At 44.3% G+C, this 27,863-nt stretch overlaps 1 protein-coding gene across 5 annotated transcripts in view; it reads right to left on the bottom strand.

Moving 5' to 3' along the window:
- The window catches only part of Phactr1 (phosphatase and actin regulator 1), a 462,087-nt gene that overhangs the window by 165,995 nt on the left and 268,229 nt on the right, over window positions 1-27,863 (bottom strand). For all 5 annotated transcript variants that reach the window (XM_051170504.1, XM_051170519.1, XM_051170512.1 and 2 more), the window contains one exon: window positions 19,757-19,921. In XM_051170504.1, coding sequence (XP_051026461.1) covers window positions 19,757-19,921 — 165 coding nt within the window. The remainder of the gene's footprint in view (window positions 1-19,756; window positions 19,922-27,863) is intronic.

Here is a 27,863-nt window from a genome sequence, read left to right as displayed (position 1 = left end):
GTGTGTGTGTGTGTGTGTGTTTCAGAGGACACCCTTGGGTGTCTGCCCTTATCCTTCACCTTGAGACAGGGTCTCTTGTTCACCATTGCATATGTTAAGCCAACTGAGCCTTGGGCTTCGAGGATTTTCCCATCTCTGCCTCCAATCTCACCCCAGGAATGTTGGGGTTACAGATACATACACTGTGTCCTGATTTATGTGAAGCCTGAGGACATGAACTCAGGTGCTCAAACTTGTAAAGCAAGTGCCTAGCCCATTGACCTGTCTCCTCAGCCATCACCATCATCACCATCAGCACCACCAGCCCCATCATAATCATCAGATTTATTATTTGAGACAGGATCTCAAAATTCTAGGCTGGGCTCAAGCTTGCTATTTAGATGAGGCTAGCACCGCTGATCCCCTGCCTCTACCTCTCAGTGCTGGGATTATAGGCCTGTGCCATCACACTTTTTTTTTTAAAGATTTATTTATTTATTACATATACAGTGTTCTGCTTATATGTGCACCTGCACACCAGAAGAGGGCATTAGATCTCATTATAGATGGTTGTGAGCCACCATGTGGTTGCTGGGAATTGAACTCAGGACCTCTGGAGGAGCAGACAGTGCTCTTAATTGCTGAGCCATCTCTCCAGCCCACACACTCTTAAGTTATGTTCCTTTTAGTTCTCTCTTGGACATGACTTCCATGACACTGCAACACGTCTTCTTACATCTAGAATGCCTCTCTTCTCTTATCAACAACCTTGACTGCCCGTTCCGATGTTCGCTTCGACCTTCACTCTGTTTCCACTGCCTCTTGGCCCTCAGTCACCACCTCTGCTTCTGCACTAGCTACACCATATGCAATCCTCCCCAAGGAAGGAGCTGTGTTTTGCCATTTTGTGTTCAACTGCCTAACCCTGGGCTTCTCGGCCATGCAAAATGAAGTCTCAAAATAAACGGGAGCCAAATATCGAGCACTGGAGGTGTATCAACACTTGGGTACAAAAATTCTCTTCATGTTCTACCTGTGCCTACATTGTGGGGAATTGGGAGGTTTTTGTTTTTCTTGTATATATAAGTAAATAGGCAATGGCTAAAATAAGTAGACAGCAGGTCACTTTCCTGGACAGGAATTACCAAGTAGGACTACTTCAAGACAAGCCAGGAGCTGAAGCTTTTCCTTTGAGCATCTGAAGCATGGTGAATGTACCTCATGCTCTCTTACTCTGCAGCCTTGTAATTACTGGGTGACATTCTACTTCTTCCAGAAGAGTGTGCAGTGTGGGTGGCTCTGGATTTTCCTCTCTACTTTCTGTGCCTGGCGTTTCAGAGATCTTGGGCAAGTGTTTGTTGAACAAAGGACTTTGTAGGAGAAAAGTGGACTGAATAATGGGGCAATGTGGACAGAAGGAAGGGGTAAAGGGAAGGGGAGAAAGTTGCTCCCTTGCGTTTCCCCACACAATTCATTGCTAAGAAGGAGCTATTGCCATTTCCGGGAGAAGATTCTAAAAAGAAGACGATGCTGAGATGCGTTTATCTACTCCCCCTGGCCTTAGGTCCTGCTTGACTTGCAGTGGGGTTCTTCCTCCCTCCCCTGCTGCCCCATCCCCCCTGTGCCCCCCCCCCCACCAGCAAAGGCTTGATGCAATGAATCACAGGCTGGAGAGCTCCCTTGGCATAGGCTCTCGAGCACCAACGAGCTCTGCAGTGTGAGGTGTTCTGACAGCCATGGCTGGGAGCCCACTGTCTCAGATGACAGGGGACAAGAGCTGTGAACATGTCCTGGCCCATAGCTGGTTTCAGGGCTCACAGCGTAGCTGAAAGGACTAATTCTGTTTTCTTTTTAGAAAGAAAAACCAGCATTTAAGAAGGAGAGGGAGGGACTCCCAGGGGCCCAGGTTAGCTCTCCACATGTGACAAAGCACCTGAGATGAACCAGCTAAGGAACAGGATGGTTTAGTTTTGTTCCATGGGCCCCATTGCTTTTGGGACTGCGGGGAGGCGGCACTCCATGGCAGGAGCAAATGGCAGAAGGAGCTGCTTATCTCGTGGTGGCTGGGAAGCAAAAAGGGATAGAAGGGTAGCAAGACTCTCATAGCCCTCTCAGGTGGGATACTCAGGGGTGCACTACCGTGGCCATCTTCCCTCTACTCTGTGGGAGTTTTGTGACTCCACGCAAAGTGCCTAACAATCCTGTGCCTCACTTGCTTCATCTGCAAAATGGGAGTAAAACCAGCTCATGCTCATAAGGGTTTGTGACAATTCATGTGAGCTGATAAGTGCAGATCATCGAAGGGTACCAATGCCACCTAAAAATGCATGTGTTGATGACCAAGACTGAGTCAGGCAAAGGTGATAAGTGGCGAGAATTCAATGATAAAGCACCATTTGCTATTTGTTTATAGTGGTAACTTATGTACATGACAATAATTCCATTTCCTATCATCTGATTACCTATCTCTAGTCCCCCATACCATTATACTCTAGAATGTTCCTTCCATATTTTTAGAAAAACATTTATTTAAAAATGGATCTGTATATATGTCTGTAATCTACTCTTTAAAATCAATACAAACAGCACCATAGCACAGTGCTGTTCTGTATCTCATCTTGTTTTTCCCACTTAACAGAGTCCTGTGTAGTGTTCTTCATTCCCAAAGATATAAATCTTCCTTGGATGTTTTTGTAGCGTGATGCTAATCTGTTGTGCAGAAATGCCATGGTTTAGGCAACTATTCGACTATAACGCTGATTCCCAGCCCAGGATCTTGATTTATATAACAGCCCTCCACTTACAGCATGTATCTTATTTCCTACATTTTTCTATTATAAACGATCTGCAATGAACAACCTTGAGAACCCATTTCTCTCCATTTCTGCAAGCACACATGTAGGTTAAATTCCTGGCAGTTTATAATTCCATTTGGATGCAACCTTTCCCAAATCTGGAACTTCGCGGCACTGATTGTCCTTTGTCTAGAATGTTCTTCCTGGCTAGATCCTCCTCCTTTGCTAGGCTGATAAACCTCAAGGTCAAAGAAAAGCACATTGACAACACTGTTCACTCTCGCTACACTGTACTCGTGTGGATCCCTCCTGCCAGCAGCAACCTGCAGAGACTCCAGGGCTCCTGGCATACTGCGTTTATTTTTTCCAAAGTCATAAGTAAAAACTGGTGTGGCACTAGCGTCAATTTGTGTTTCTTTAATTATAAACGAGAGCGAGCCCTTCTTTATATTTATGGGACAGCTGCATTTTTCTTTGACTTGCTAACTTGGGTTCTTTGCCCAGACAATCTTTCTTGAAGTGAAAACACAAGCTCTCTTTAATGCTCTATTTAAACCCTCTCACAGTGATCTGTAAATTCTGGAATCCCTCATGTGCTAAGAAGAGGCCTGATGTAGTCCCTTCTATGCTTCACTCTGTGGTCCCCTTCTGCCTTAAATGTGGTGTCCCAGCAAAGCCGGGCTCCCAGTGGTCCCAGCCCCGCCATGCCTTGTTTATATACTGCTTGGTCATTGGTTGAAGGAATCAGACTTTTCATGTACCTTCACCTTAAATCAGGGGTTGTTAGGAATCAGTTTGTCTCCTCCAGTACTCCTTTTCTTGTTAATACTATCATCAGAAGCCATGACGGTTAAACTACATTGTCAACTTAAAGGCTAGCAGACACACAGCTGTGAGGTGGTTTTCAGAGAGGAAGTAGGAAGACAGGACCCCTACCGGACCTAATGGCGGGTGGCTCCACCCCATAGACTGGTGTGCTGGCCTGAAAGCCAACTGAGCCCAAGCATTGATCTATCTCTCCGTGCCACTACAGAGGCAATGTGACCTGTTGCTTCAAGGTTCTGTCGCCACACCTTCCCTTCCATCATGAGGCACACCTCCTAACTGCAAGGAAAAACAAACCTTTCCTTCCTTGAGTGGCTGTTTGTCAGCTCTTTTGCCACAGTAAGGAGAAAAGTAAACATTTCAGAGATGATTTACATACTGTCCCTTTCACTTCTGTTGTTGCTTAGACTGGCATGGATAGCCAGTATTTGCCGCCCCCCCCCCACTCCCGCCCCGCCCCACCACCACACTTGAGAAACCTCATGCTTTCTGAGCTGCAGTTCTTGTGGGCAGTACCAAGTTATGTAAGAAAACTGGTTGTCCAATGCAACACACACAGAGGAGGTTCAAATAAAATACAAAAGAAGAAATGAATCCAAAGGGAGATTAGCAAGCCCACCTTCCCTGAGGACTCTCTGGACGACTATGGAAAGCTGAAAGGTCCAGGGAAACATTTTCATCTCCTGTACTTGATTTCTCACTAACCGCATTCACTTCACACCACCCGGCATCGCTGTGTTCCCACCCTGCTGAGTGTGAAGTCATTACTGTCCACACAGCAAGGGTGAGAATTACTGCAACCTTTATGGCAAGGAAGGCCGTGAAGCTATTCACACAGCAACGAACCCTTGAACCTGGCTTCTATTTCCATCTCCAAGAGAAAAAAAAAATGTCTAAAGAAATCAATGCTATACGCAGATGACAGTGGCAGGGTTATTTATAATCATTCACGCTGAGGGAGTATTCTGTATTTATGGTGATTGTTGACAATCAACAATTTAGTCAGCTTGTAGTAGAAACATATCATGCAATGTGTGTTTCTGTTACAACATAATGTCAAATTAAAAACTAAAGATTTGAAAAAAAAATTAGGGGGTGGAGAGATGACTAAGTGGCTAAGAGCATTTGCTGCTCTTGCAGAGGACCTGGGTGAGCTTCCCAGCACCCACACATTCGCTCAAGCCACCATTTACTGTAGCTCAGGAGGCCACTCCCAGTGGGACAGTATGCATGTTGTATACGTGCTGGCAAAACGCTAGGATTTTGTGAGAGTGTTACTTTTTTTAAAAAATAAATAATTCTCATTTATTTATTTACCAAATTATGTACATATTACACAACTCAGGACTGAACCCAGGGGCTTGCACAAACAAGGCAATTGCTCAAAAATCCCTAGCTCTTTTTATTATTATTTTGAGACAGACTTGCTGTGTTGTTCAGGCTGTTCATCAGCTCTGTGTAGCCCAGGCTGGCCTTGCGTTTGTCATCTTTCAAGTTGAGAGTGTTACTTTTAAGGACGCATTTCTTTTCTATTTTCAAGCTTTAATGGAATTTATCAAAATTTTAAACATTTATTTCTCTGTATCTCTCTCCAGTTCTGTGTGCACCTATATGCTAGAGCGCGTGAACGGAGGTCCAAGGATAGTTTCCAGGAGTTTGCTTTCTTCTTCCGCCATGTGGGTCCCAGGGGCTAAATTCAGGTCATCATGCTTGGCAGCAAGTACCTTTGCTCTTTGAGCCATGTTGCCAGTCCGTTATCACTTTTGTTTATAAGAAAAGAGGGGAGTCATGAAAAATCATGGCATGTGTGTGTGAGGTGCCATAACAAAACCCATCGCTTTGTCTGCTAACTTAAAAAAGAAGTCCCAAATTTTTTGTTTAGAATTTAAATGCAAAATTATGGCAGGGGTGAACACGCAGATAGTGATGAACAGGACAGGTAGATCGTCGTAATATTTAGTTATCCGTCCGTTACTGGAAGGCACCACACAGGAAAGCCATGGGAGGAAGATGCACTACCCTATCTCCCTGTAAGCATCTGGCCCAGATTGCTCTCAAGATGCTTCAGCCATTTACCAGGCAGGCAAAGATCACTGTCACTATGATTGGCAGACTTCCTGGTAACGAATCTTTCCAGCCATCCATGCATGAAATAGACTTTTGAGCTACAACTGAGAAGCTGCAGCATTCTCTCCTGCACGGGAATATGTTCCTACAAAACATGCCTGCACAGTTAAGTTTCTAGCTGTTTTTATAATCTCCATAGAAATACCTGGGAATGCAATTAGCATGATGTTCAATGACCACTTCCTGTGTGGTGGAAAGCATTGACAATTCCTGTCTTGACAATGATACTAAGGCCTGGGTATCAGCTTCTGCACGCTGCTGGTTCCTCACACAAAGAAGAGAACAGCCCCTGGTGCTATAGAATGAGCAGGTTTTTAAATTAATATTTTATTAATTTATTCATATTACATCTCAATTGTTAGCCCATCCCTTGTAGCTTCCCATTCCTCCCTCCCTCCTGCGTCCCCCTACTCCCCTCCCCTATGTCCGTGAATCAAGGGGACCTCCTCCCCCTGTATATGCTCATAGGGTATCGAGTCTCTTCTTGGTGACCTAGAATGAGCAGTTTTATTGAGGATGTAGACTGGCTGGCATTGCAGAGAAGAGACAGTCATTTCTTATGAACTGACACTGGATCAAGTTGAAAAACCATACTGAATACCACAATAGTCTTTGGTGCCCAGATTTGCACCTGACCTCTGAGTATCACTAGAGGGCCTTGGAATTCCACTTGGAATACCACTTGTGTTAAGTAAGAAAATTTGGCAGAGGGCGGGGTGAGGGAGGAGCAGCTGATGCAATGATCAGCCACATCCTTTTCTCCCACACCAGACACACAGGCTCTTTAAGTACGGATTTCTTCCCTCATTCCTTACAGATGTACATTTCCACATCAAGGCCCCAGCTCCCCTGGGATAGTATCAAGAAGGCAGACCTTTAGAACTCATTTTAAGAACCCTGATTCCTCTGAGGCCTCGTGGTCCACTTTCCTCTATGCTAAGGTTACTAAATATTTGTTTGAGTGGAACAAGCCCAGATCACAATCGACTCATTGTCAGATGTCATTCCTGTTGTCTCCTACACATTGACAAGGGAACCAGCAAAATCTACCCCCAAACACCCTGTCACTACAAATTGATAAGCGTTGGGTAACCGCAGTTATCTCTGCCTCAGAAACCCTGGCATTGGCAAGTCTTGCTTATAATACTCATTTCTTTTTCCTAATTATCAGGATCAGATTCCTGAATTTACATATATTTAAAATCAACTTATCTAGATACTCAGGGTCTTGACCTTTCCGTTTCTCACGTTTTCAAGTCCCACACCACAGCGCTCTTCCCAGGGAAAGCCCAAAAGACCCAGAGGTGAGCTGGGCTTGCATCAAAATCCCCTGAGGTTTTACCATTCTCCAGCAAGCTATTGACCTTTCCTGAGCCTCATTATCTTAGTCTATGAAACAGATAATAGGAGTAATTGATTCCACAGACAAGGAAAGTTACACCACAGCTGGTTAAGTATTTGTCATACAGGGGACACACAACTATTGGCCATCAGTCTCATTGCTGGTACAACTAGGGTTTAATAACAATGAAATTCTTAAGAGTCAGTGAATATAATTCAAGAGGAAATCACCAGAGAAATGCAAGAAACCCAGATAAATATATGGATTAAATGAGAGGCGAGAAAGGAAAGTGCACGTCAGTAATTAGCCTGGATGTGAAAATAAAATTGAGACCTGATTCACCACAGATGTCCCCAAAGTAAGAATGACTCACTTTATGGAGTCAAGATAGCCCTGGGAGGGAAGCCTGTGAGGATTCAAATGAGGCATTTTAACATCTACAAACTTACTTCTCTTTGAAACATTGAAATTTAGTCTTCATTGTATCACAATAAGAGGGCAGACCAGGTGAGACCTCTAGGAGACAATGAGAGCTCTGCCACCATAAATGGGAGAATTCATTTACACAGTTAGTAATTGAATAGCTTAATGGGTTAAAGCATCATCTTCAGACAGGGTATTCAATGAAAGCCATTGGGGGGCACCTGTCCCATCATCCTGTGATCCCATGGTCCTTTCTGCCTCCTCAGGACTGCCGGCAAGAAGGCTGTCACCAGAAATGGCCTTTGTCTTTGGTCCGGAACTATAGGGGAAAATTAATCTCTTTTCTGTATAATTCAATCATTCCACAGCATCAGCAACAGACAATAGATGAGGAGTGGCTCATCTGGTACCCTGCAGAAGCTTGGTCTCCAAGCAGAGGTGGTATCTGCAAAAGGATTCAAATCTAAGCTTTGAATTTCAACAATGGAGGAGGCAGGTGGGGAAGGATGATGGAGGTGAACCAAGCCAAGCCTCCTTTAAAAGGAAACACATACCTTCTGAGGATTGTGTTGTGGAATAACCATGTTAGGAAAACACTACAGAAGATACTGACAGAGAAGGAAATGCCAGCAACGACCATTGGAAGATGGAATCTCATGAGACCATCTCTGAAGTGCCATCACGAAACACAGGGCTGTAGACTGGCATTTGTGTTGGGGATGTAGCTCAGCTGGCGAAGTGACTACCTAGCACAGGCAAAACCCTGAGTTCCATCCTGGGTAAATCAGCTTTGGCAGTGGGTGTGCTTATCTGTAATCCCAGTGTTTGGGAGTTGGAGGCAGGGGGTTCGGGAGTTCAAGGTTGTCCCTGGCTACACGGTAGATTTGAGGCCAGCTCGGGCTACACGAGACCTTCACTAAAAACAAACAGAAACAATGTATCCATCCATCGTAGAAATACTCCAGGAAAATCCTAGGCTGAAACCATAGAGGGTGAGAGGCATTTGTCATGGAGAGGAGGGCATGGATGGGACAATGTCACTGGGACTTTCTGATGGAACTGAAGCCAATAGCAACTAAGAATTCTGGGAGTAGGAGACATGTTGATGGAACAAGGGGACACTGGGACGGACTCCCTAGGCAAGACCTTCTGCGGAAGTGCTTCAGAGGGAGAGGAGGAAATGTGAGATGAAGGCTGCAAGCACATTTCATTCTGTAAAGAAGCAAGGGACCCTCACTGTCCTGAATTCATTTCCCTGATGGGGGGGTGCAATGATGGGCTACTCTAATATTCTGGTATCAGTCCTTATCAAACCTTTGATCTTCTCTTGAGTGTGCTTCTTTACTGGCCTCAGACTTGGCAGCGTGTATGCTTATGGGACCACACTCCCATCTTCTCCTTACCAGGCTTGGGTTGTAATTCTCATTCTGGACTTAGTTGTAAACCGACTTACTTCCAAATCAACTGTCCAGGTTTGGAAAGTAGGCAAATAGTCGCTCTGCGTATGTACTATCTCTTTCTGAGCCTTCTGGCTTGCCATAGAGTTTCAGAAGGAAACCCAGGCCAAGCCCACCTCCTACAGCATCTTCTATCATTCACGTTTGTGCCTGTGAAGCACGAACCGAGACACAGGAAGGCACACTTCCTCTGGACCACTGTGCTTGCTCCATTCATTACAAAGACCTAAGAGTGTGAGCAGCATCTCAGGTGCAGATACTACAAGGAAGCCCTTCCTTGTTCCGGGGGTTGGGCTTTCCGAATGCACACTTTTACAAGAAAAATGATGGGAAACAAAACGTTCCTTGCTTAAGGTACTCTTAGAGTCTCCTTTTTTAATCCTCACAGCAACCTTACGATGTGCTGATTTCATCCATATATCAAAGACAAGACAACACCGCCATATCAAGTGTGACCTGCCCTGGGTAACGCAACAATTGGGCTCTACTACCATGTGCCCCCTCTGTCCGTTGTTCAGGATCACCTCCTGATACACAGCTTCTACTCGTGGAAGTCCATAGTCAAACAAACATCTTAGGATGAATGACAAACTCTTTGTTCCCATTTTTGGTGTTAGTTTTGTGGGGGCTGGAAAAGTGGCTCAGAGGTTAAGAGCACTTGATACTCTTGCAGAGGAATGGGGCTTGGTTTCGAGAACCATCCATAACTCCAGTTCTGGGATGTCTAACAGCCTCTTCTCACTTCTGTGGGTACTAGTCACACACAATACACATAAACACATTCAGGCAAAGCACTCATATGCATGAAATAATTTTTAAAGAAAGGATTAGTTCTGTGAGTTCCTAGCTCCCTATTTACTGACCACTCCATAAGCCCCTGTTTACCCAGCCCACTGATCTCATGTACCACACAGAAGAATAAGGTGGCATTCCAACACAAACATAAAGGTAGTGGCCTTTTATGAGACTGGCTATGGTGTGGAATAAATGAAGTATCCCTTTCCCCAAATGCTCAGGACCAGAAGTGGTTTAAATTTTGGAATATTTGCATATACATAATGAAGTAGGTATCTTGGGGACTGGAGCACAAATATAAACATACTTAGGTTTCATGTGTATTTTATACATATAATAAATATTAAAGCAATATTATATATTTTTAATTCTGTGCATTAATCAAATTTTCAGATATTAGACTATTCAACTAAAAATCTTAAAAAAGCACTGGAGATTTTTGGATTTTTCCAATTAGGGATATTCAATTAATTTGTTATTTTTAAACCATTCAACAAATCTAGATCCCCTACCATGTGTAGGTCTTTGAAGTAGACATTGTGGGTTACATTCTAAATGTGTAAGATGTTACCATATGTCTTTATTATTCTTAATTTTCTTTAAGATAAAATTTTACAGCCCGTCACAGTGGCACACATCTGTAATCCCAGCACTCAGGGAGATAAAGGCAGGCAGATCTCTGTGAGTTCAAGGCCATCCTGGTCTACAAAGTGAGTCCAGGATGGTCAGGACTACAAGAGGAATTCTGTCTCGAAAAGCAAAAAAAAAAAAAAAAAAAAAAAAAGAAAGATTTTACTGCATAATCAACCTAGGCTGGCTTTGAACCAATAATCTTCCTGTCCCAACCTTCCCAGTGCTGGGATTACAGAAGTGGGCAACCACATTCTGGCTACCCTTTAAATTGCCTTTAAACCCACTTACAAAAGATCCCCTTTGTTTCTTTCAGTGTCTGTGTCCATGAGTACGTTTCTCTTCCTTCACCTTTCAGCTTTATAAAAATATGTCAGAAAAGGAAAACAGTGAAATTCCACTACTAAGCGCAGTGAATTATAAATTCCTAAGCTCATGCATCTGAAACGTAATCTAGTTTGTAAGGCTATAGAAGTCAAGACAAATGCCAGCTTTGCAATTTTTAACTGGGGATCACTGAGCACCAGGTTTCTCTAGCTGTCAAGTATGGCTCACGGTACCATGTGAAGAGCGGGGAGGTGTAGCTCAGTCACAGTCACAGAGCTCTTGACTAGCGTGCTTGAGGCCCCAGTGCTAGCAATAAAGATAACATCACATTTGTCTGCCTTAAGATTAATGTCCACAAGGCCAGGGCAGAGTTGTGCTTGTTTTACATGACACAGGAAACAACAGAGCTACTGCTGTTGCCAACATCCTAGTGGGGGCACAGAGTTTTTTGTTTTGTTTTGTTTTGTTTGTTTTTGTTTTTCGAGGGGAAGAATACAAGGGCAGCTGTTGTGTGTTACACCTTGAACAAGAGTAGGCCTCCAAAGACAGTCCTGGTATCCAAACTCTTGTTGATTCTGCTCCAATGGTGATTCTAGGTTGTGACATACTTTAACCATGAGCACACCATGGCTGTGAATCTCTATCAGCTCTGAATCTGTCTTTAAAGAAAAGATTTAGGTGTGTGTGTGTGTGTGTGTGTGAGAGAGAGAGAGAGAGAGAGAGAGAGAGAGAGAGAGAGAGAGAGAGAGAGAGAGAGAGAGATGGACAGACAGACAGAGACAGAGACACACAGAGAGAGACAGAAACAGAGACTCAGAGAGACAGAGATCCATGAGTGCCCATGGAGGCCTGAAGAAGGCATTGGACCTGCTAGAGCCAGGTTTACAGGTCCCCTCTGAAAGCAGGAGACCCTTTTAACCCCAGAGCCATCTTACCAGCTTTCTGGATCTATGTCTTAAATCTGCCAGCTGGAGAGACCAAAAGACAAGACTACATAGGAAGCCCCTGGGACTACATGGAAAGGGATTAGTCCTAGCTCTGCTCATGTCCCTGTGTATCCCAAATGACTCCAAGTCCATCTGCTTCCAAATGTGTAGGAGATTTCCTAACAGACTGGCAGGAGAGCCTGCTAGTTGAGCCTAGTCAATCTCTTGGCCACAAGGAATGATGCTAGTTGCTGTTTTGAGGCAATAATCTTGGGATATATTGGTACACAGAGATTGACAACCCGATGCTGTTCAAACAGAGCTTCAGTTTGTGCTGTTATGTAGCCCAATCTACATATAAAAGGTGATAAGCAGAGCAATTATGAATGATGCCAAATTCTTCAAAGACCATGACCTTTCTTTCCTTCATTAACTACCTTCTTCTCCTTTCTTTTTTTTTAACTAAGAAAATATAAACACAAAACTGTCTGACATGACTGACTTTCAGTTCAAAATACGCATATTTCGCACCTACATTCTCTGCTTCTTGTTGGGACAGTAAGGGAAACAAGGTATTTTATAGTTTGGGGATTATAAGCAAAAACAGTGGATAAATGTCACACTGAGAGGCAACGGTTGTATCTTTCATTAGCCAGTACCGAAAGGCACTGATTTCCACAGCCTTTACCCCCCTCACACCCCACAGGTCCACTTTACCTTGTAAACCTTAGGCACTCCCTTTGTGGGTCACAGACGGGGCACACAAGGAAGAACATTTTTGGCCTGTCCATGCTTGACCTCTTTTTATTTCTGCCTATTTTTAGCGCTCAGGATCAAACCAGATGGTGCACTCCCAACAAGCAACCACAGGGGATGTGTGACCCAGCCAGATGCTGAAGGTTACTGGACTTGATGCGATGCCTTCTGACTGGAACCAGATGGCGACACTTATTTGTGTGTTTGTTTTTCTTAAGCACGAGCCCTGAAGAGGTGTGAAGTGGCATTTCCTTGGCGTCGCAATCACTCCATGGATGTTTCAGTTTCCCTTGATGCACAAACACCACATTAAAGCAAACAAGGCCGCTTTACACTCTGACCAACCTTAAACAAAGATGCCTTCCAATGCCTGTCCTCTTTCTTTTCCTTTGGCTTGAGTGAACTTTTAAAATCCACTTCCTCTCTGTGTGCTCACTGTCAATTGTATGCTGAGTTCCAGCCAAATAGCTTCCTCAGCATGGTATTTCAAAGACCATGAATGGTGAGCTGTCAGTGAAAATTCAAGATACTACCCAAGCTAGTGTCAGGACTCACAGCGTTCACCTTTCTCCTTCCTTCAACTCTCATGCTCTGGCTTGGTGACATCACCAGCTCCTCCTGGCCTTCTCTTTTACCTACCAAGCCTTGCCTGCCTTCCTGGTCCCTACCCTTGGCGTCTAGGCCAGGTTTCTCAAGTACTGCTCCAACCTCCTTCTGCTTTCCAAGTAACTTTCCAGTTTATATATCATGGCTTCAAGGATAGCCCAGGCACCCATGAGTTCTGATAGACATTTTCAATGACTTCTGATAGACATTCAACCAGATCTTTGTGTTCCCAGTGTCTCTCCCCAGTGTCCCCTCCATTTGATGTCCTGAAAACACGTGGAAGTCAGCACTTCACCAAATAGATCATTTTACCTAGAAGCCGCCCCTTGGGCATCTGACACAGGGAACAGCCTGCCATCTAACTGCTGAGCAAGGAGTCCGAGGGGAGTTCACTCTTCCCTTCTTCCATATTTGATCTGTAATCAATATTGCTCACTCTGGCTCCTAAATATCTCTTGGCTTGTTCATAGTCATCAGCTGCTGTTGTCACTATTTTAGTCTAGTCTGTCTTCCTTTCTCCCCAACAGTATAATAAACCACCTGCTAACTGGTTTGCTTGCTACCAGAATCAATAGAAACAATTAATAAGACAATTTAATGTGGCAGTAATGAGGTGTCATCTTACTTCTATCCCAAGTACGTTTTCTTTCATTACAAACAGATATGTAGATGGTGTGATATTATAAACTTGAAAACCACATTTGGTTCCATGCCAAGCTTTCCCATAGTGTAGAGACTGACATTTTAAAAAATGCAGTGCAGTCTTCTGAAAGTGTGTGTGTGTGTCTGTATGCGTGCGCGCGCGCGCAAACACACACACACGCACACACACACACACACACACACACACACACACACACACACACGCACGCACGCACGCACGTGTAGGCCAGAAGTCAATCTTGGGTACCATTTTTGGATGCTACTCACCTTGCTTTTTTTAAGACAGGGACTCTCACTGTCCTAGAGCTTTCCAATTTAGCCAGAATGGCTGGCTACCAAGCCTCAGAGATCTGCCTACTGTGATTATCTGTGATTATAATAAACCCAGGTCCTTATACTTGCATAACAATCACTTTACTGCTGATCTATCTCTCCAAGCTCTCAAAGATTTTTTTATTACCTTAGGATAAAGTCCAGGCTTTAACATACCCTCATCAGAGTGTTCAACATGGTCCCTTATCCACCTTTTCAAATCCCGTTCTCTCCCTCCAAACCCTCTTTAAGCCAACAACTCCTTTCAATCTATAACTTGTTTTGGAGGCTGCAGAGTTTAAACTTCTGTCTCTTTTCTGGACTTTGTGCTACTCTGTTTTGCTTGCCAGGAGGGGAGACTTGCTTGTCTCCATCGTCTTACTCCTCGATTAACCATCTTATTCTCCAGTAAACTCTCCGGGTGAGTTGTTACCACCTGGTTTGTGTCCTTGGCTCAGATGCTCAGAGGGTCTGTGCATCTTCTCACATGTCACATACACATTCCCACACCTTCTAGACCTATTATCTGCTCTTCCCTCAGGACCTCACTGTTCAAATTTCATGGACAATGGCCTGTACATCAACAAAAGAAGTCTGCTAAGTTGGGGTCCTTTTTTAAAATTTCTGTGGTTTGCAGAAGTCCAAAAACCTAGGTTCTCAGGAAGGAGAGACACTGTTACTTTGTTAGGGAAACCAAGACACTAAGGAACTCTAAAACAAGGGTGCTAAGGCTCATGCCAGTGATGGTCCTCAGAGCTTGCCTTTATGGAAAAGGATGGTACATCCATCTACTACCTATTGGCTGCCACGCTACACAACAAAGGGAGGCCAAGACATGCCTTCATGTGATCTTAGGTTTGATTTTTTTTTTTGTCCCCAAAGAATTGCAAATGTATTTCCCTAAATCATGTGGCTTGCTAGGAATTCCTAGTAAAGTAGAATTAGTGATCTGAGATTAGCACAGGGGCTTGCCACCCTGAGCATCAGTAACAGACTTCCAGAAGAGCCCAGAAGTCTGTATATAGTACCAGGTTCAAAGGCATAATCTAACATGCCATTATAGACTGTCTTCTCTATCTGAGGAGTTTGATCTAAAGATATGTGCTTGCTGGAAGGGATTGAGTGGTCTGGCTCTGTGGGAAGAGAGCATCCAGCAGTAAGATGAAGCCACTGCCTCCCAGGCCAAGGTAAGGGCTGGCTGCTGCTGCACTGGAGGCTTTTAGGATAAGAAACACTTTCAGTAGAACAAATGTTAGGCTCAGGAGCCCAAGGAGAAGCTGATGTTCTCAGCTTATGGGAGTTCCTATGATATCCTGTCCTCAAATCCTGTCCTTCTATGTATCATCTGGCACAGAAAAGCCATGTGCAAAAGCAAGTGGATTGTCTCTGGGTCCTACCAATGGAGTGCTGCTGTTTCTGGCTGCTGTAGTCTGGGTACGGCTGAGCGCCAGCATGACTCACAAGTGGGAGGGAAACAGCCAGGCAGTGACTACTCTCTGGGAGTTGCTGTCCAAGTATACCATTGCTTGTATCAGGAGTGTCTGCTAATAGAAGGAGAAAAGGACTGGAGAGCAACCCTTGATGTCTATGACTCAATTAAACAGTAGTGCTTCAGTCACTTGGAAAGATGGTGGACTAAAACATCCCAGGTTGGAAAAAGAGTAGAGCATTGTCAAGAGAAATTGTTAGTCCTGTAGTAGCTGACAATGAAAGTTTCTTGTCTTCCGTGATTGATAAGTCATGTAAATCAGAGTGAATTTTACAAATAAGATATGCAGGTATCTGAGCCTACACCATAGTCTCAGTGTGTCTTGTTTCCATATAGTAGCATCTTGAGGACCCTTTACTCAAGGACATGGGTTCTGTCTCCATGTGCACCTGTCCTTCCAGTTGCTTTGGCTGCCAACCTCGCTGACAATCAGAAGTTCTTTTGACCTCTTTGGGACTTGAAATCTATTGGCTTCTCTAATTCCTGCCAGTCTACTGGAGTGCTCTCTTCTAACCTATATGCCTATTTTAACCTTTGTTACTTTCCAAAGGACCCATGAGAGTTCCTAGTGATCATGAGTGAAAACCTGCTTGAAAAGAAGCTAATTGCAAATACAACAAAGTTAAAGTATTTTTGTTGATGCTGTTGCTTTGAAATGGGGTCTGTCTGTGTAGGCTGAGTTGTCCTGGTACTCAGTATGTAACAGGTCTTTCCAGCACTGTGCTGACAGGTGTGAGGCACCATGCCTGCCTCAGAAGTATCTTTGAATGGGATCATTCCTAAATATTATTCCTAAATCCAATGTCCTTGTAGGAGAAAGGAAAGGATCTGAGACCCAAGGAGACATAAGGGAAACAGCTGAAGACACAGGCAGAAACAAAGCACAGGGCTGGCATGGTCAGCAGCAGGAAGGAGGGACAGAATTTCCCTCTCAGAGTGCCAGGAGGAGCCAATTCTATTAGTACCTTGATGGTAGATCTTGGTCTTCTGAACTGTGAGTCAACACGTTTGTGTGGCTTTATACCATCGAATTTATGGTAACTGGTTACGGAACTCTGGACATGAATACAAATACTCTATTTTCCTTTCCTTTTGCTCTTTTTACTCATCTGGCTAAATTCCAACCCAGGGTGGATCCCATAGTTTTGTCCATAGCCAGGATGCACAGTCAAAGCTAATGAAAATGTCATCAGTGTTGTATTAGTTACTTTTCTAGCTGCTGGGACCAAACACCTGATGAGAAACAACTTGAGAGGCTGGCAGCGGGAGAGGAAGTGTGGTGGGGAGGGTGGCAGGGGCTCCATGGCAACAGGAGCGTACAGCAGATTCCTGTTCCCATCTCTACTGATCAGGAAGCAATGGAGGGGACTGGGAAAGGTCTGGGGCTTCTGTGTTTCTCTCTGCATCATTCAGTTTTAGCCAGAATCCTCCATCTTTAATGCATGAGCAATGTTGGTCTCCAATGGGGTTCTTTATCTTATACTATACCTCTTTTCAGTGATAATTGATCATCCAGTCCTGTTATCAGAAAAAAATCTTCGGTTGATTAAGCCAAGATTTCTCCTACTCCCAAAGATGTTTTCTCTTAGTCATTACCCACCCACTTCTCATCTCACCCTCATCTCAGCCTCATTCAGCATCCCAGGATGTATGAAACTTCAGAGTGAAAATTGAACTCTCTCTCTGACTGAAGGACCCCACAGCAAAGGCTGTCTACCTACTGTGAGAGTTCTGAAGGAGCCTGTCTTCACCAGTTTCAATAAGTGCAATTTTCTTTAACAGCATACACATACAAGACAAATATATGCACACCTGCAGAAAATGGCTGACCAGCTCACATTCTCACAACCTAGGAATCCTCTTGTACATTTTTTGTATTTATGACTTATCTAAACATAGGAAAGTTAATATATTCAATTTTATATCAATATACAATTTATTGCATTCATTATCCCTATGTTGTCAAATTATCCCTTTGGGCTAAGGACTAGCCCACAAGGTTTTTCCTCTGAAAAAGTAATAAATGACATTCTGAATCCAATTAAGGAGAAAGGATGCTACCAGGTGAAACATGGGATTTGAAATAAAGCAGAATAGCTTCAGTAGTGGTGTGCTCATCCATCTATCATGGTAAAAAGATGCCCCATAGTGCATCCTCTACTTTCTAATCTAAGAACCATGTCTTTTATTTATTTTTTATTAATATTCTTATTAATTCCTGGAGAATTTCTTTCATGCCCACAATGTATAGTGACCATATCCACATACCTGTCTCCTCCTAACTTCTTCTAGGTCTATCCTTCAATCCTTATACCCTTCAACCCTAGCTTCATGTTCTCTCTCTTTTTTATACGGTAGCTCACTGAGTTCAGTCAGTACTGCTCATATACACACGGGTACGGAGTCATCTCCTGGAGCACGGGCAACTACCAGGGGCTACAACCTCAAAGATAACCGGCTCCCTCATCAGCTAACAACTATCAATAGGTTCTCAGAGGGCTCTTCCATTTCCTTTTCTGTTCTGGTGTCTTCTGCCTGATGTTGCCTACAGAATACATTTCATTTCGGTTTTCTCTCCACTTATTTTTCCTTTTTAAAATGGACACGAGCCCTTCCCTGCTCCATGCTGGGATGTCAACAGTCTTGTGATTTTGTGTCAACAGATCTTGTGACAGTATTTTGTGGGTAACCACAGCTACTGTGGTCTCATGTATGTGTACAGTGGCCCTGTCAAGTACAGAGGCGGCCGGTTCATCCTATTTCTCCCTGACCTCCAGCTCTCACAATCTATCCACCCCCTCCTCTGTGATGTTCCCTGCGGCTTGGGAGGTGTGATATAGATGAACCCTTATGGTTGAGCATTCTGCCAACACTGATTATCTGCACTTTGACCTCTGTGTTTCTACAGTAACTGCCAACCATTGCACAGAGAAGAGGCAATGGTGGAGAAGAGATAGAACAAGATGAGGTTTTAGAAAAGGGGGGAAGAAAACAAAAGCCTGGAAGAGAGCTCAGGGAGTGATGGGATCCATAAAAGGAAACAATGGGGGACAGACTAACTTGTTTTATTCTTAAGGTCCTATCTGGAAGCCTTAAGCCCCAGTGAGCACGCAGGTAGAGATGTGGGCCTTTGGAGACTCACTAGGTTTAGATGAAGTTAAGGTTATGGGACCTCTGATAAGCTGGGATGACACCCCTAGGATGACACCCACCCAGACAGCATTTGCTCTGTGCACACATAGAAAGAAGAAGGTCCTTGAGTACGTAGTGAGATGAGGATCACTGACCAGCCCACCAGGGGGTCTCCAAGGGAAACCAACATGGCTTGCAACTTTACCTGGGACTTCCAGCATCTGTGACTGTGAGAAATAAACTTCTCTTGTTTAAGCCACCTAGTGGGTAGTATTTTGATATACCAACCCAAGACTACAACAAACCCAAATCTAATCTACACAGATTTCCCACCATCTCCTCTAAAACACCTTGCCACTCTCTATACAGCTTTCTCTCCACATCTTCACGTACTTAAAAACAGCTAGCTGCTTTGCTTATCAAGTCTCCACAAACAAAAATTTGTGTGAAGTACTGATTCTTACCCTGGTGTCCTATTAATAAGAAGGCTGAGGTACAGGGAAATAAACTAAGCATGCTCCTATAACCAGCAAGTGTCAGAGGCTGGACTTGAACCCAGGCAGTCTGGCTCCAGGAGTGGCAGCTTGCCCTTCAGCTTCTCTCCCCTAGTGTTTCCCAGCTGGCCACAGAGCTACGAAACGCATGGATAGCTTCACACTGCAGTGGGGATCCACGTCCATTCTTTGTTTTTCTGCCTTGTCCAAGAATAATTTATTCATGACTCTTCCTCCATGAAATAACCTGATCTTATCTACCAACGACCAGACATAAGTCATTTTCTGCTGTGTGTTGACTTTTACTGGAGCACTGAAAACCAGGGTGAATAATAAGAAACGGATTGTCAAGGCTGGAGTGAAAGTATTCAATTATAGAAAAGGTGGAATTCCAAGTTCAGATTATTTATAGATCAAACAAAAGCAGTCTTTTTTTTTTTTAATTAAAAAAAAATAGCCAAGAAGAGAAAAGAAAAACCCCTGTGAGCGACAGGAAAGCAGCTGAAACTTAAAAGCAATTCCTTATCATATTAGGAATTATTAAAGGTGAGAGCAATTCCAAGGCTGGCATTTCTGCTTTGCATCAGGCAGCTGGTGCTAATCAAAACCCTACAAATTAAGATACCGAGGTTAACTCAATAAACATCCCATGAGAAACAAGGCCAGCAGCCACCTTACCTGCTGATGTGTGTTTGAATTTCTCACTTTTCTTCTTCCTCCATTTCCAAGGCTTGAAAATCCTTCCCAGGTTGGCAAACTTACTCCTCCTCCGGATGGGCGGGGTGTGTGTACCCGGGACCAGAGAGTCTGAACGCATCGCTGCCAGCCTCTCCACTTCCTCAGCTTGTTTTCCCCAAGAAAGTGATAGAAATAAAGAGAAGGGGGAGAAAATGTTAAAATGGGAGCCTCACAGATGGCCTGCAATATCCATGGTGACAGATAATACAAACCACGTGACTTGAGCTCCGTTTGCCTTTTGGAATGGAAGCCATACCAACGTGTTCTGGAAGCTTGGGGACAGTCAGCCAAACCCTAGAGCTCTAGGACACCTTTACCAAATGTGCTAATATTGAAAGAGATAGGCTCCCACGGTGACATGGAGACTGGCCCCAACCTCCAAGTCTCAAGCAACGCTCCTGCCTCAGCCTCCTGAGTAGGTAAGATTATATAGGCACTATCCCCACCCTCAATCGAATTTGTGCAGTCTTTGATAAGCTGGCAGGGAAGGGAGATGAATATTTCAGGGGCTCACTTAGGAGGTGACAGAATTCCCCCCCAAAAGACTGACTGAAGACTCACACAAGAGTTGGAGCAACTGCCAATGTGGTAATTTCTCAATCAATATATGGCAGACGTAACCTCCAAAGAATCGTTTGTTGAGAAAAAGGGAGGAAGGAAATATCCATCTGCTGTCTGTTCTGGTGCCCTGTCTCTACTACCCACTGCCTGCCACTTACTAGTGCCCTGCTGCCGTATTCAGAACCTCGAAGCACTGAGATCTGGGCAAGGAGTGGCCCCCTTCCTGTGGTAAATGGGCAATATTAAAATCATTCACACTTTCATTAGATTTTTATAATTTCCCCCACTTTCTTTTATCCTGGAGTCCTGCTTTAAAATGTTTCTTAGCCATGAGCACTGGGAGACTTTTTAGGAAACACTTAGACTGATACCAATAACCGCATTGCTATAGTTTGGATTTGGCGTGTTCGCCCGAAGTCCGGTGCGTTAAGTTTAGTGCTATCTTGAGAAGGTGGGGTCCACTGGAAGGAAGTTCTAGGGTTGCCCTTGAACAGGACCTCGGGACTCCAGACCTTCCTTCTGTCTTGTTGCTTCCCGGCAGCCAGGTGGTTGGCATCTTTCAGCCACCATCAGACCCATGACTTGCTACCTTCTTGCAGGCTCCAAACAAGAAGAGTAGTTGGCCACGGCCTGGAACCTCCAAAATAAAATGTTCCTCTTTATAAGCTGATTGTTTCAGGTATTTTGTTATAATAGCGGAAGGCCAACTGACACAAGGCTATTGAGACTGCCAGTCCTTCATAAAGAAGAGTTATGGACCTCCCCTAAAGGCCACAACCACCCAGCTTCTTTTACTATAGAGTAAAACAATCTCTTCCAAGTTTACATATTTCAGCAACCAAAGTATGCTCCAGCTTAAATGTCTAAGATAAGAGTGATAAGTTAACTTCCTGGGCAGCGAAAAGAAATCAACCTCCCAGAAAGAATTACATCTAAAGCTGTGGTGAATTCAAATCACGATATATGTCTTCCAACATTGCCTTCATAAAAATGATCTCTGGTCTCCTGCATCAGACATAGCCCTGATAGCTTGACCGTGTTTCTGGAGAGTTTTCCTGTTGGGCTTTCACCATGGTTTTTGACATAGGTCATTCCCTTCCCCCACAAATGCAGGTGGTAGCAACTTCGTGCCAGGTGGTGTCCTGTGGTAGTCACACTGGTGACAGATGACTAGATGGCAGTTTCTGGGTAGCAGGATTTAAGGGCCATCAATGCACCAGGGAGGTATATAGGAAACAAAGTCGACCCATAGGTCATGTGACTGCCTGAGCGACCTTCAGGAGAGAGAGCATTCTTAACTCCCAGACTCAGCTCAGCAGAATGGTACCTGCATTATTAACACGAGGAACACAGTGGGGAGGCACAGTTTTGGGGGTGAGGACAGCAATGATTTGAACATGCCAAAATAAAGAGGGCACTTAGACCCTCAACTATAGGCGCTCTTAGACTGAGGATGGGGTTACATCCTGATAAGCTGCCACTAATTAAAATGCCATTAAACACCAGACTCACTGACTGCATGTGACCTACTAGGTATCACTCCTTAGCCATACAGAAAACTGCGAAACACTGCTATTTTCCCCTTGAAACTGACTTACTAGAGATTGGCCCCTGATGCTGTCAGCATTGCCAGAGAAGATGTGACCCGGCACTGCCAGCCAAGGAAAAGATGTAAATTCAAAATTCTCAAAGTACAGTTTCTACCCCACATATCACCTTCACACCGCCATAAAGTTGAAAGATGCAAACTCTAACCTTGTATAACTGGGGGCCGCCTGTACATGATGCAACACACATACATCTCCTCTTTCCTATTGTTTAATCGACTGATCATTTAATACTGCAATAGACCCTGTGGCCACTTGTGGAGGAGACAAGAAAGATGAAGTAGATGTAATTGTAAGAACAGGTGTGAGGTGCACAGCAGGCATGGGTCAATGTGGCCAACACTGCAACAGGGGCATTCAGCCTAAAGCAAAGGGAGTAGTGCTGATTCTCAGTACTGGGGAAGACCCTGGAGAGAGCTTGTGTTTCTAGGTTTTGCTAGAGAAAAGTAATTTTTTCCCATGGGGGGGGGGGATAAAAAAGAGAGAGAGAGGTAGGAAAAACATTCCCAAGAGGGCTGAAAACATGGCTCATCTTGGAAGGTCAAGGGACTGAACCCAGTGGTGACGTCTTTGAAGAATGATTATTGGAGGAGTCTGGAAGCAGCTCACCTGAACTCCTGGCAGGGCTTTATTATACATTTGGGTTTTTATCTCAGAATCAGAAGGGAACGTATGAAAAAACTTAAAAGGATATCTGACAGTACTATATCCAATAAATGTGTATCAAATGGTCCTCTTTTACTAGAGACTGGGGCTACGTCAGTTCCAAAACAGAAGAACACACTGACTGGTAAGGTTATACCGGGACATAGGGTAGACAATAAACATGGAGACTGAGATATAGAGGATGCCAGAAGATACAAGCTTTGGGATGGAGGGCTCAAAGAATGAGTGCAACCTAGTAAAAGAGATCAAGAGTCCTTGGAGGAGGGGCTTCATTTTGATTGGCAGGTAAAGGCTGTCTTGTTTGAAAGACACTGTGAGCAGCGTTTCCATGAGCAGTGCCCTTAAAAGTCTCTGGTGTAGAATGCTTGATTCAGCAGGATCTTATAGGTGGGACTTTTGATGAATAAGTCATAAGGCCTCTAACTTCCTCTACTTGTCTACTGACAAGATCCTAATCTGAAGGCATCAAAGGTTAATGGTGGAAATTAGGACATGGGGCCTAACTGAAGGAAGCAGTCACTGAGAGCATGTCCTCAGACAGACTGTATCTCCAGCCTCTCCTACCTCTCACCCTCTGTCTCTGTGCTTCCTGGCTGTCAAGAAGTGAGCTGCTCTACTCCTCCCTGGATATTCGGTCTTCCTATGAGCCCAAAGCAACACAGGCAGCTGACCAGGGACCAAAGTCTCCAAACTACAAGTAAAACACATTAAAACAAAAACAAAAACAAAAAGTTTCTCTTAGGTGTTTGTCACAACAGCACAAAGCGTAACACTATTAGGATGTGGTAGTTGCGCAACAGCAACCGGATGTTTCTTAGGACTATCACCGTGGCAGTCAAGGGCAGATGTGATGGGACAGAAGGAAACAAGTGTGAAAGAGAATAATCAAAAGCGGCCGCACTCATGTTCTCTGGTACCCAGGTAAGGCCATCACAGCTGTGATGCAATAAGGGGCACGAGGAAGGAAGGATGACTAAAGTTTGGGGATTTCATGATTCCGATGTGAGAAGACTGATGAGAAAAGGAAGAAGCAGAACATACAGGCAGCTCAAAGCCAAGGACTTTGGGCCCAGATAATGTGACCTCTTTGCAGAGGTTGGATTTTATAGACCAAGATCTCAGGGAAGTTTTTTAGGTAGGAGTGCAGAAACAAGCTAGTCTGCAGGGCACATTGCAGGATCCGGGAAAGTGGGGGGGGGGGGGGGCTGGAGAGACTGGGAAGAGGGTGGGGAAGTTTATGGAATGGGGTTTCTAGGAAGGGAGGAGAGAAGAGAGGAGGAGCACACACAGCAGTGATCGCTCGCTTGGTGTCACTAGTCTGTATGCTGTGCTGTTGGAAGTCTTTACCGAGGTTTGCATCAGATCAGACGCGGGCAGAAGGGAGCTTCCCCCGGCAGCACTGGGGCAGGCAGACTGGAGGCTGAGGGACGAAGATGAAAATTCAGGAGGTTTTCAATAAGCGTGCATTGCAGATAGCCAAGAAGGGCATTAAAATAAAAAAAGAAATTAAAAGCAGGCTATAATAAACATTGAAAAGGAAGCCAACTAGAGTGGGCAAGTAGGCTGTGGTGCAACAGCGAACTCGGACCTCCTTTTCTTCAGACAGTACCAGCTGCTCGAGTTGCTACCTCTTCAGTGGGTTGAATCACCGTTACAGTTTAGAGCTGGACCCAGAAGCCGGGCATGTGGCTCAGTGGGTTAGCCCTTGCCTAGGATAAGTAAGCCCCAGGATGAACTCCCAGTACCCCAAGAATAACAACAACAAAAGCACCTGAAAACAGGAATATGCTTCTTGGAGTTCTTACTAAGTCACAATTTATTAAAATAAGCAAAAGCATGGTTGTTTTTCATTCGACTCATGTTGAGAAGTATGAAGATAAATATTACTGGAATGTAAAAAAAAAAATTAACCACCATGACTATGCTGGCCAGCTTTAGGTCAACTTGGTGCACGCTGAATTTTAGAAGAGGGAACCTCAAGTGAGAAGATGCCCTCACAAGATTGAGCTGTGAGGTAGGTACACTGTGGTGCAGTTTCTTGATTGATGATTGATGGGAGAGGACCTATTTCGCCGTGGACAGTTTCACTACCTGGCTTAGTGGTCCTGGGTGCTGAAAGAAAGCAGGCCAAGCAAGCCATGAGGAGCAAGGCAGTGTGCAGCATTCCTTGATGTCCTCTGCATCAGCTCCTGCCTCCAGATTCCTGCTGAGTTCTTGCCCTGACTTCTTCCCTCAGTGATGGGTGAACTGTGATGTGGATCCATAAGCTGAAATAAACTCTCTCCTTCCCAAGTTGCTTTAGGTCGCAGTGTCTTATCACAGTAACAAGACGGTGGCCAAAGCTATTCTCAGCTATATCTTTAAGCAATGGATAAAAATGATTCTGAAATTGTAGTATTAAAATAACTATAATCAATTAAGAGTGTTTTTGTAAGCCCGGAGTGGCAAGGAATATAAAGGAGTAATTATAAGTCTAGTTAAATGAAATCTCGATGAGAGTATTATTAAATTCAAGGTACTTAGTCCTTAAATGCAGAGAATTGCTAAGCCAACTAGGTTTAATTGATTTATATTTTAATAATTCGTATTATAGTTTTCCAATTCATCTGATGATGGAGGCTACCTCTCAACCTGGCTGCTCTACCATCAGATAACAGAACTGGAAGGCACAAGGCCAGCTTGTGAATACAGTTTAAAAAGCCAGAAAACAAAACAAAACAAAACAGCTTGAATTCAAGTACTCTTCTGACACGGGGATGTGAGAGATAATGGGATAAAGGGGAGAGGTGTGGGCCAGAGTGTTTTTGAAACCAGCCTCTTTTAAACAACAGAGCAACAGCAAGGCTGCCCTCTGGTCTCCTCAAGCCCTCTGGTCTCAAAGGTAGTGTTCCCCGGCAGCCAGGAGGGGAAGGATGCTCATGTACACATGAATCAACTCCAGAGTCCAAGGCTAGGAAGGAGAACATAGACACAATAGATGGGAAGCCAGGCAGCTGAGCTATCAGAGCCCGCAGGAGAGGGAAGCCTGAGCTAGGGATGGGGTGGGCTTACAGGGGCTCTGCTCCTCCTTGAGAAGGTCTGGGCGGATAATGGTTGCTGGGGCAGTGGGAGTCACCCTCCTCGGTGGGAGAGGCACCGGAAGGTTGCTTGTTCTCCACTATATAGTCTTTATCCATGCTCATGCAAGCAACTCTCACTAGACTTAGAGGGCCCCCAAAGAGACATGAAAGTAGACATGGGACTGTTTGGAAAGTTAAAGAGCATTCAACAGGAGAGGGAGACAGTAAAATCAACTAGTTAGTAGTAGATCTGATCAAATCCAATGGTATATGTACATAAAATTGCTAAATCAAATCAAAACAAACCTTTTCCTCCTTGTAAATTGATTTAAGTATTTCCCACAGTGATAGAAAACTGAACAAAATGACAGTGATGCTAGGAATGATGACAATAACAGTACTGATGACAGCTGCCATTTCTTAGCCACTGTATCCGGGCCAGCCCCAAGCTAAGCACCTGTATTACATCACCTTTTGAGACCCTCACCCTGCTTTCGGAGGCTGTGTTATACAGTGTCCCCACTGTACAGCTGGGACAGCTGAGGAGGGGCTGATGAATGGAAAGCAATGAGTTTGCCCAGAAGCAAAGACACATGTGCTTTTTAATTAAGACATGCCTATTTTTAAACCATCTCCCCACTGTGTGAAGGTCTGGCTCTTCAAATTGGTCTCACTGACTGAGCCGTAGGAGGGCTTCAGGGATGAGAAAAGCCATGATCTTCAGTACATGAAAGGGTTACAAAACAGATGCTGGTATGAACAGATTTGAGCTGAGCGTGAGGAAAAAAGTGTAATCTTACCCTAAAAATGTACCCTATGCATACTTGCCTCTAGCTTCTATGGAGGATGTCCACACTGGGACTATGAACTATGGTTAGAAGACCAGCAGATACCAGTTAAGACTGGAATAAGCTTGAACTCGCTTCTTAGAAAATGCTATATGTCATATACAGTGAAAAGAATGTTAATTTTGAAGCCAAGACAGTGTGAGTCCATATTTACTCCCAGGTAGATTCTGATGGGTCTGAGTTTTTAGGCGTCCATCAGGGGCTTCCTTCCAGGGGGCTACACCAGCGGTAGCCATGTGGCCCTGTGATGGCCAATTGCCTCTACCCGCAGTGACCCACTCAAGGATGAGACCAAGCAGCGAGACTCAATTCTGGATCTTGTTGGGACTCTTACTGACATGCTAGAATTCATGTGGGGTAACAGACCAAATGTGCCACCGCCATAGTCAATATTAGAGTTGCAAACTGAAAAGTCTTTATCCGGCCTTGGGTAATAGTGAATGAATCTCTAAGTCACAAAAACATCTCATAAGATGAAAAGACATGATCCTGCTTTCCATTCATAGGCATGGCCCGGAAATGACAAGGCTATTTCTAGTCCATGACCACAGGCAGTCAAGGAATGCAGAACTTGGCTAACAGGCCAGATACGTATGCCCCATTTAAACCTACAATTACACAGACTTGGTGTTACAATTACCAAGATACTAGATGTTATCAGCAAAGTTCCTCCTGAGACAGTCAATGCAAAATTCCTGTTTCAACTCCAGGAATTTAATCTTCAACCACTGACATGTAATGACTACAGAATCTTAGCAAACAGGCTCTCACTCATTTGATCCACAGAGTGTATGTGACCTGGGAACAGAACGTGTCTGTTTAGCTTGTGAATGAGTGTGTAAAGGCCATGTTAATCCATAGACAATCTTTAAATAGTGTGGACTCTTTGTTTATCTGGTCTAAATGTTCTTTCAATAAAATAATTTGTGCCTTCCACAAGCAAGTCAAACCTCAGCTAAGCCTGATTTCTCCTATAGAGATCAGTGGATTCTTTCTGTTAAGCCAGACAGTAAATGCTGTAGGGCTCACGGACCAGACAGTCTCCATTGTAAATGTTCATCTCTGATGCTGTCCTATGAAGGCAGTGACAGGCCAACCTATACAAAAGAGCAACTCAGTGTTCTAATACAACTTTTTTTATAAAGATGAGCAGCTGGTCCTCAGGGCCATACTTTTTCTGTAGCTCAGAGCTGCAGGTGACCTTCCTGCCACTTTGAGGGAAGAGGCTGCCTTAAAATTGAATCAGGACAGGAGAAGAGAATAAAGAAATAACTTGGGTGACAAGACACTGTTACGTCGAATGGAG

Source organism: Acomys russatus, chromosome 3 (genome assembly GCF_903995435.1).
Source record: "Acomys russatus chromosome 3, mAcoRus1.1, whole genome shotgun sequence".
Taxonomy (NCBI): Eukaryota; Metazoa; Chordata; class Mammalia; order Rodentia; family Muridae; genus Acomys; species Acomys russatus.
The sequence above is the reverse complement of the archived record's forward strand: the minus strand, read 5'-3'. Positions and strand labels throughout refer to the sequence as shown.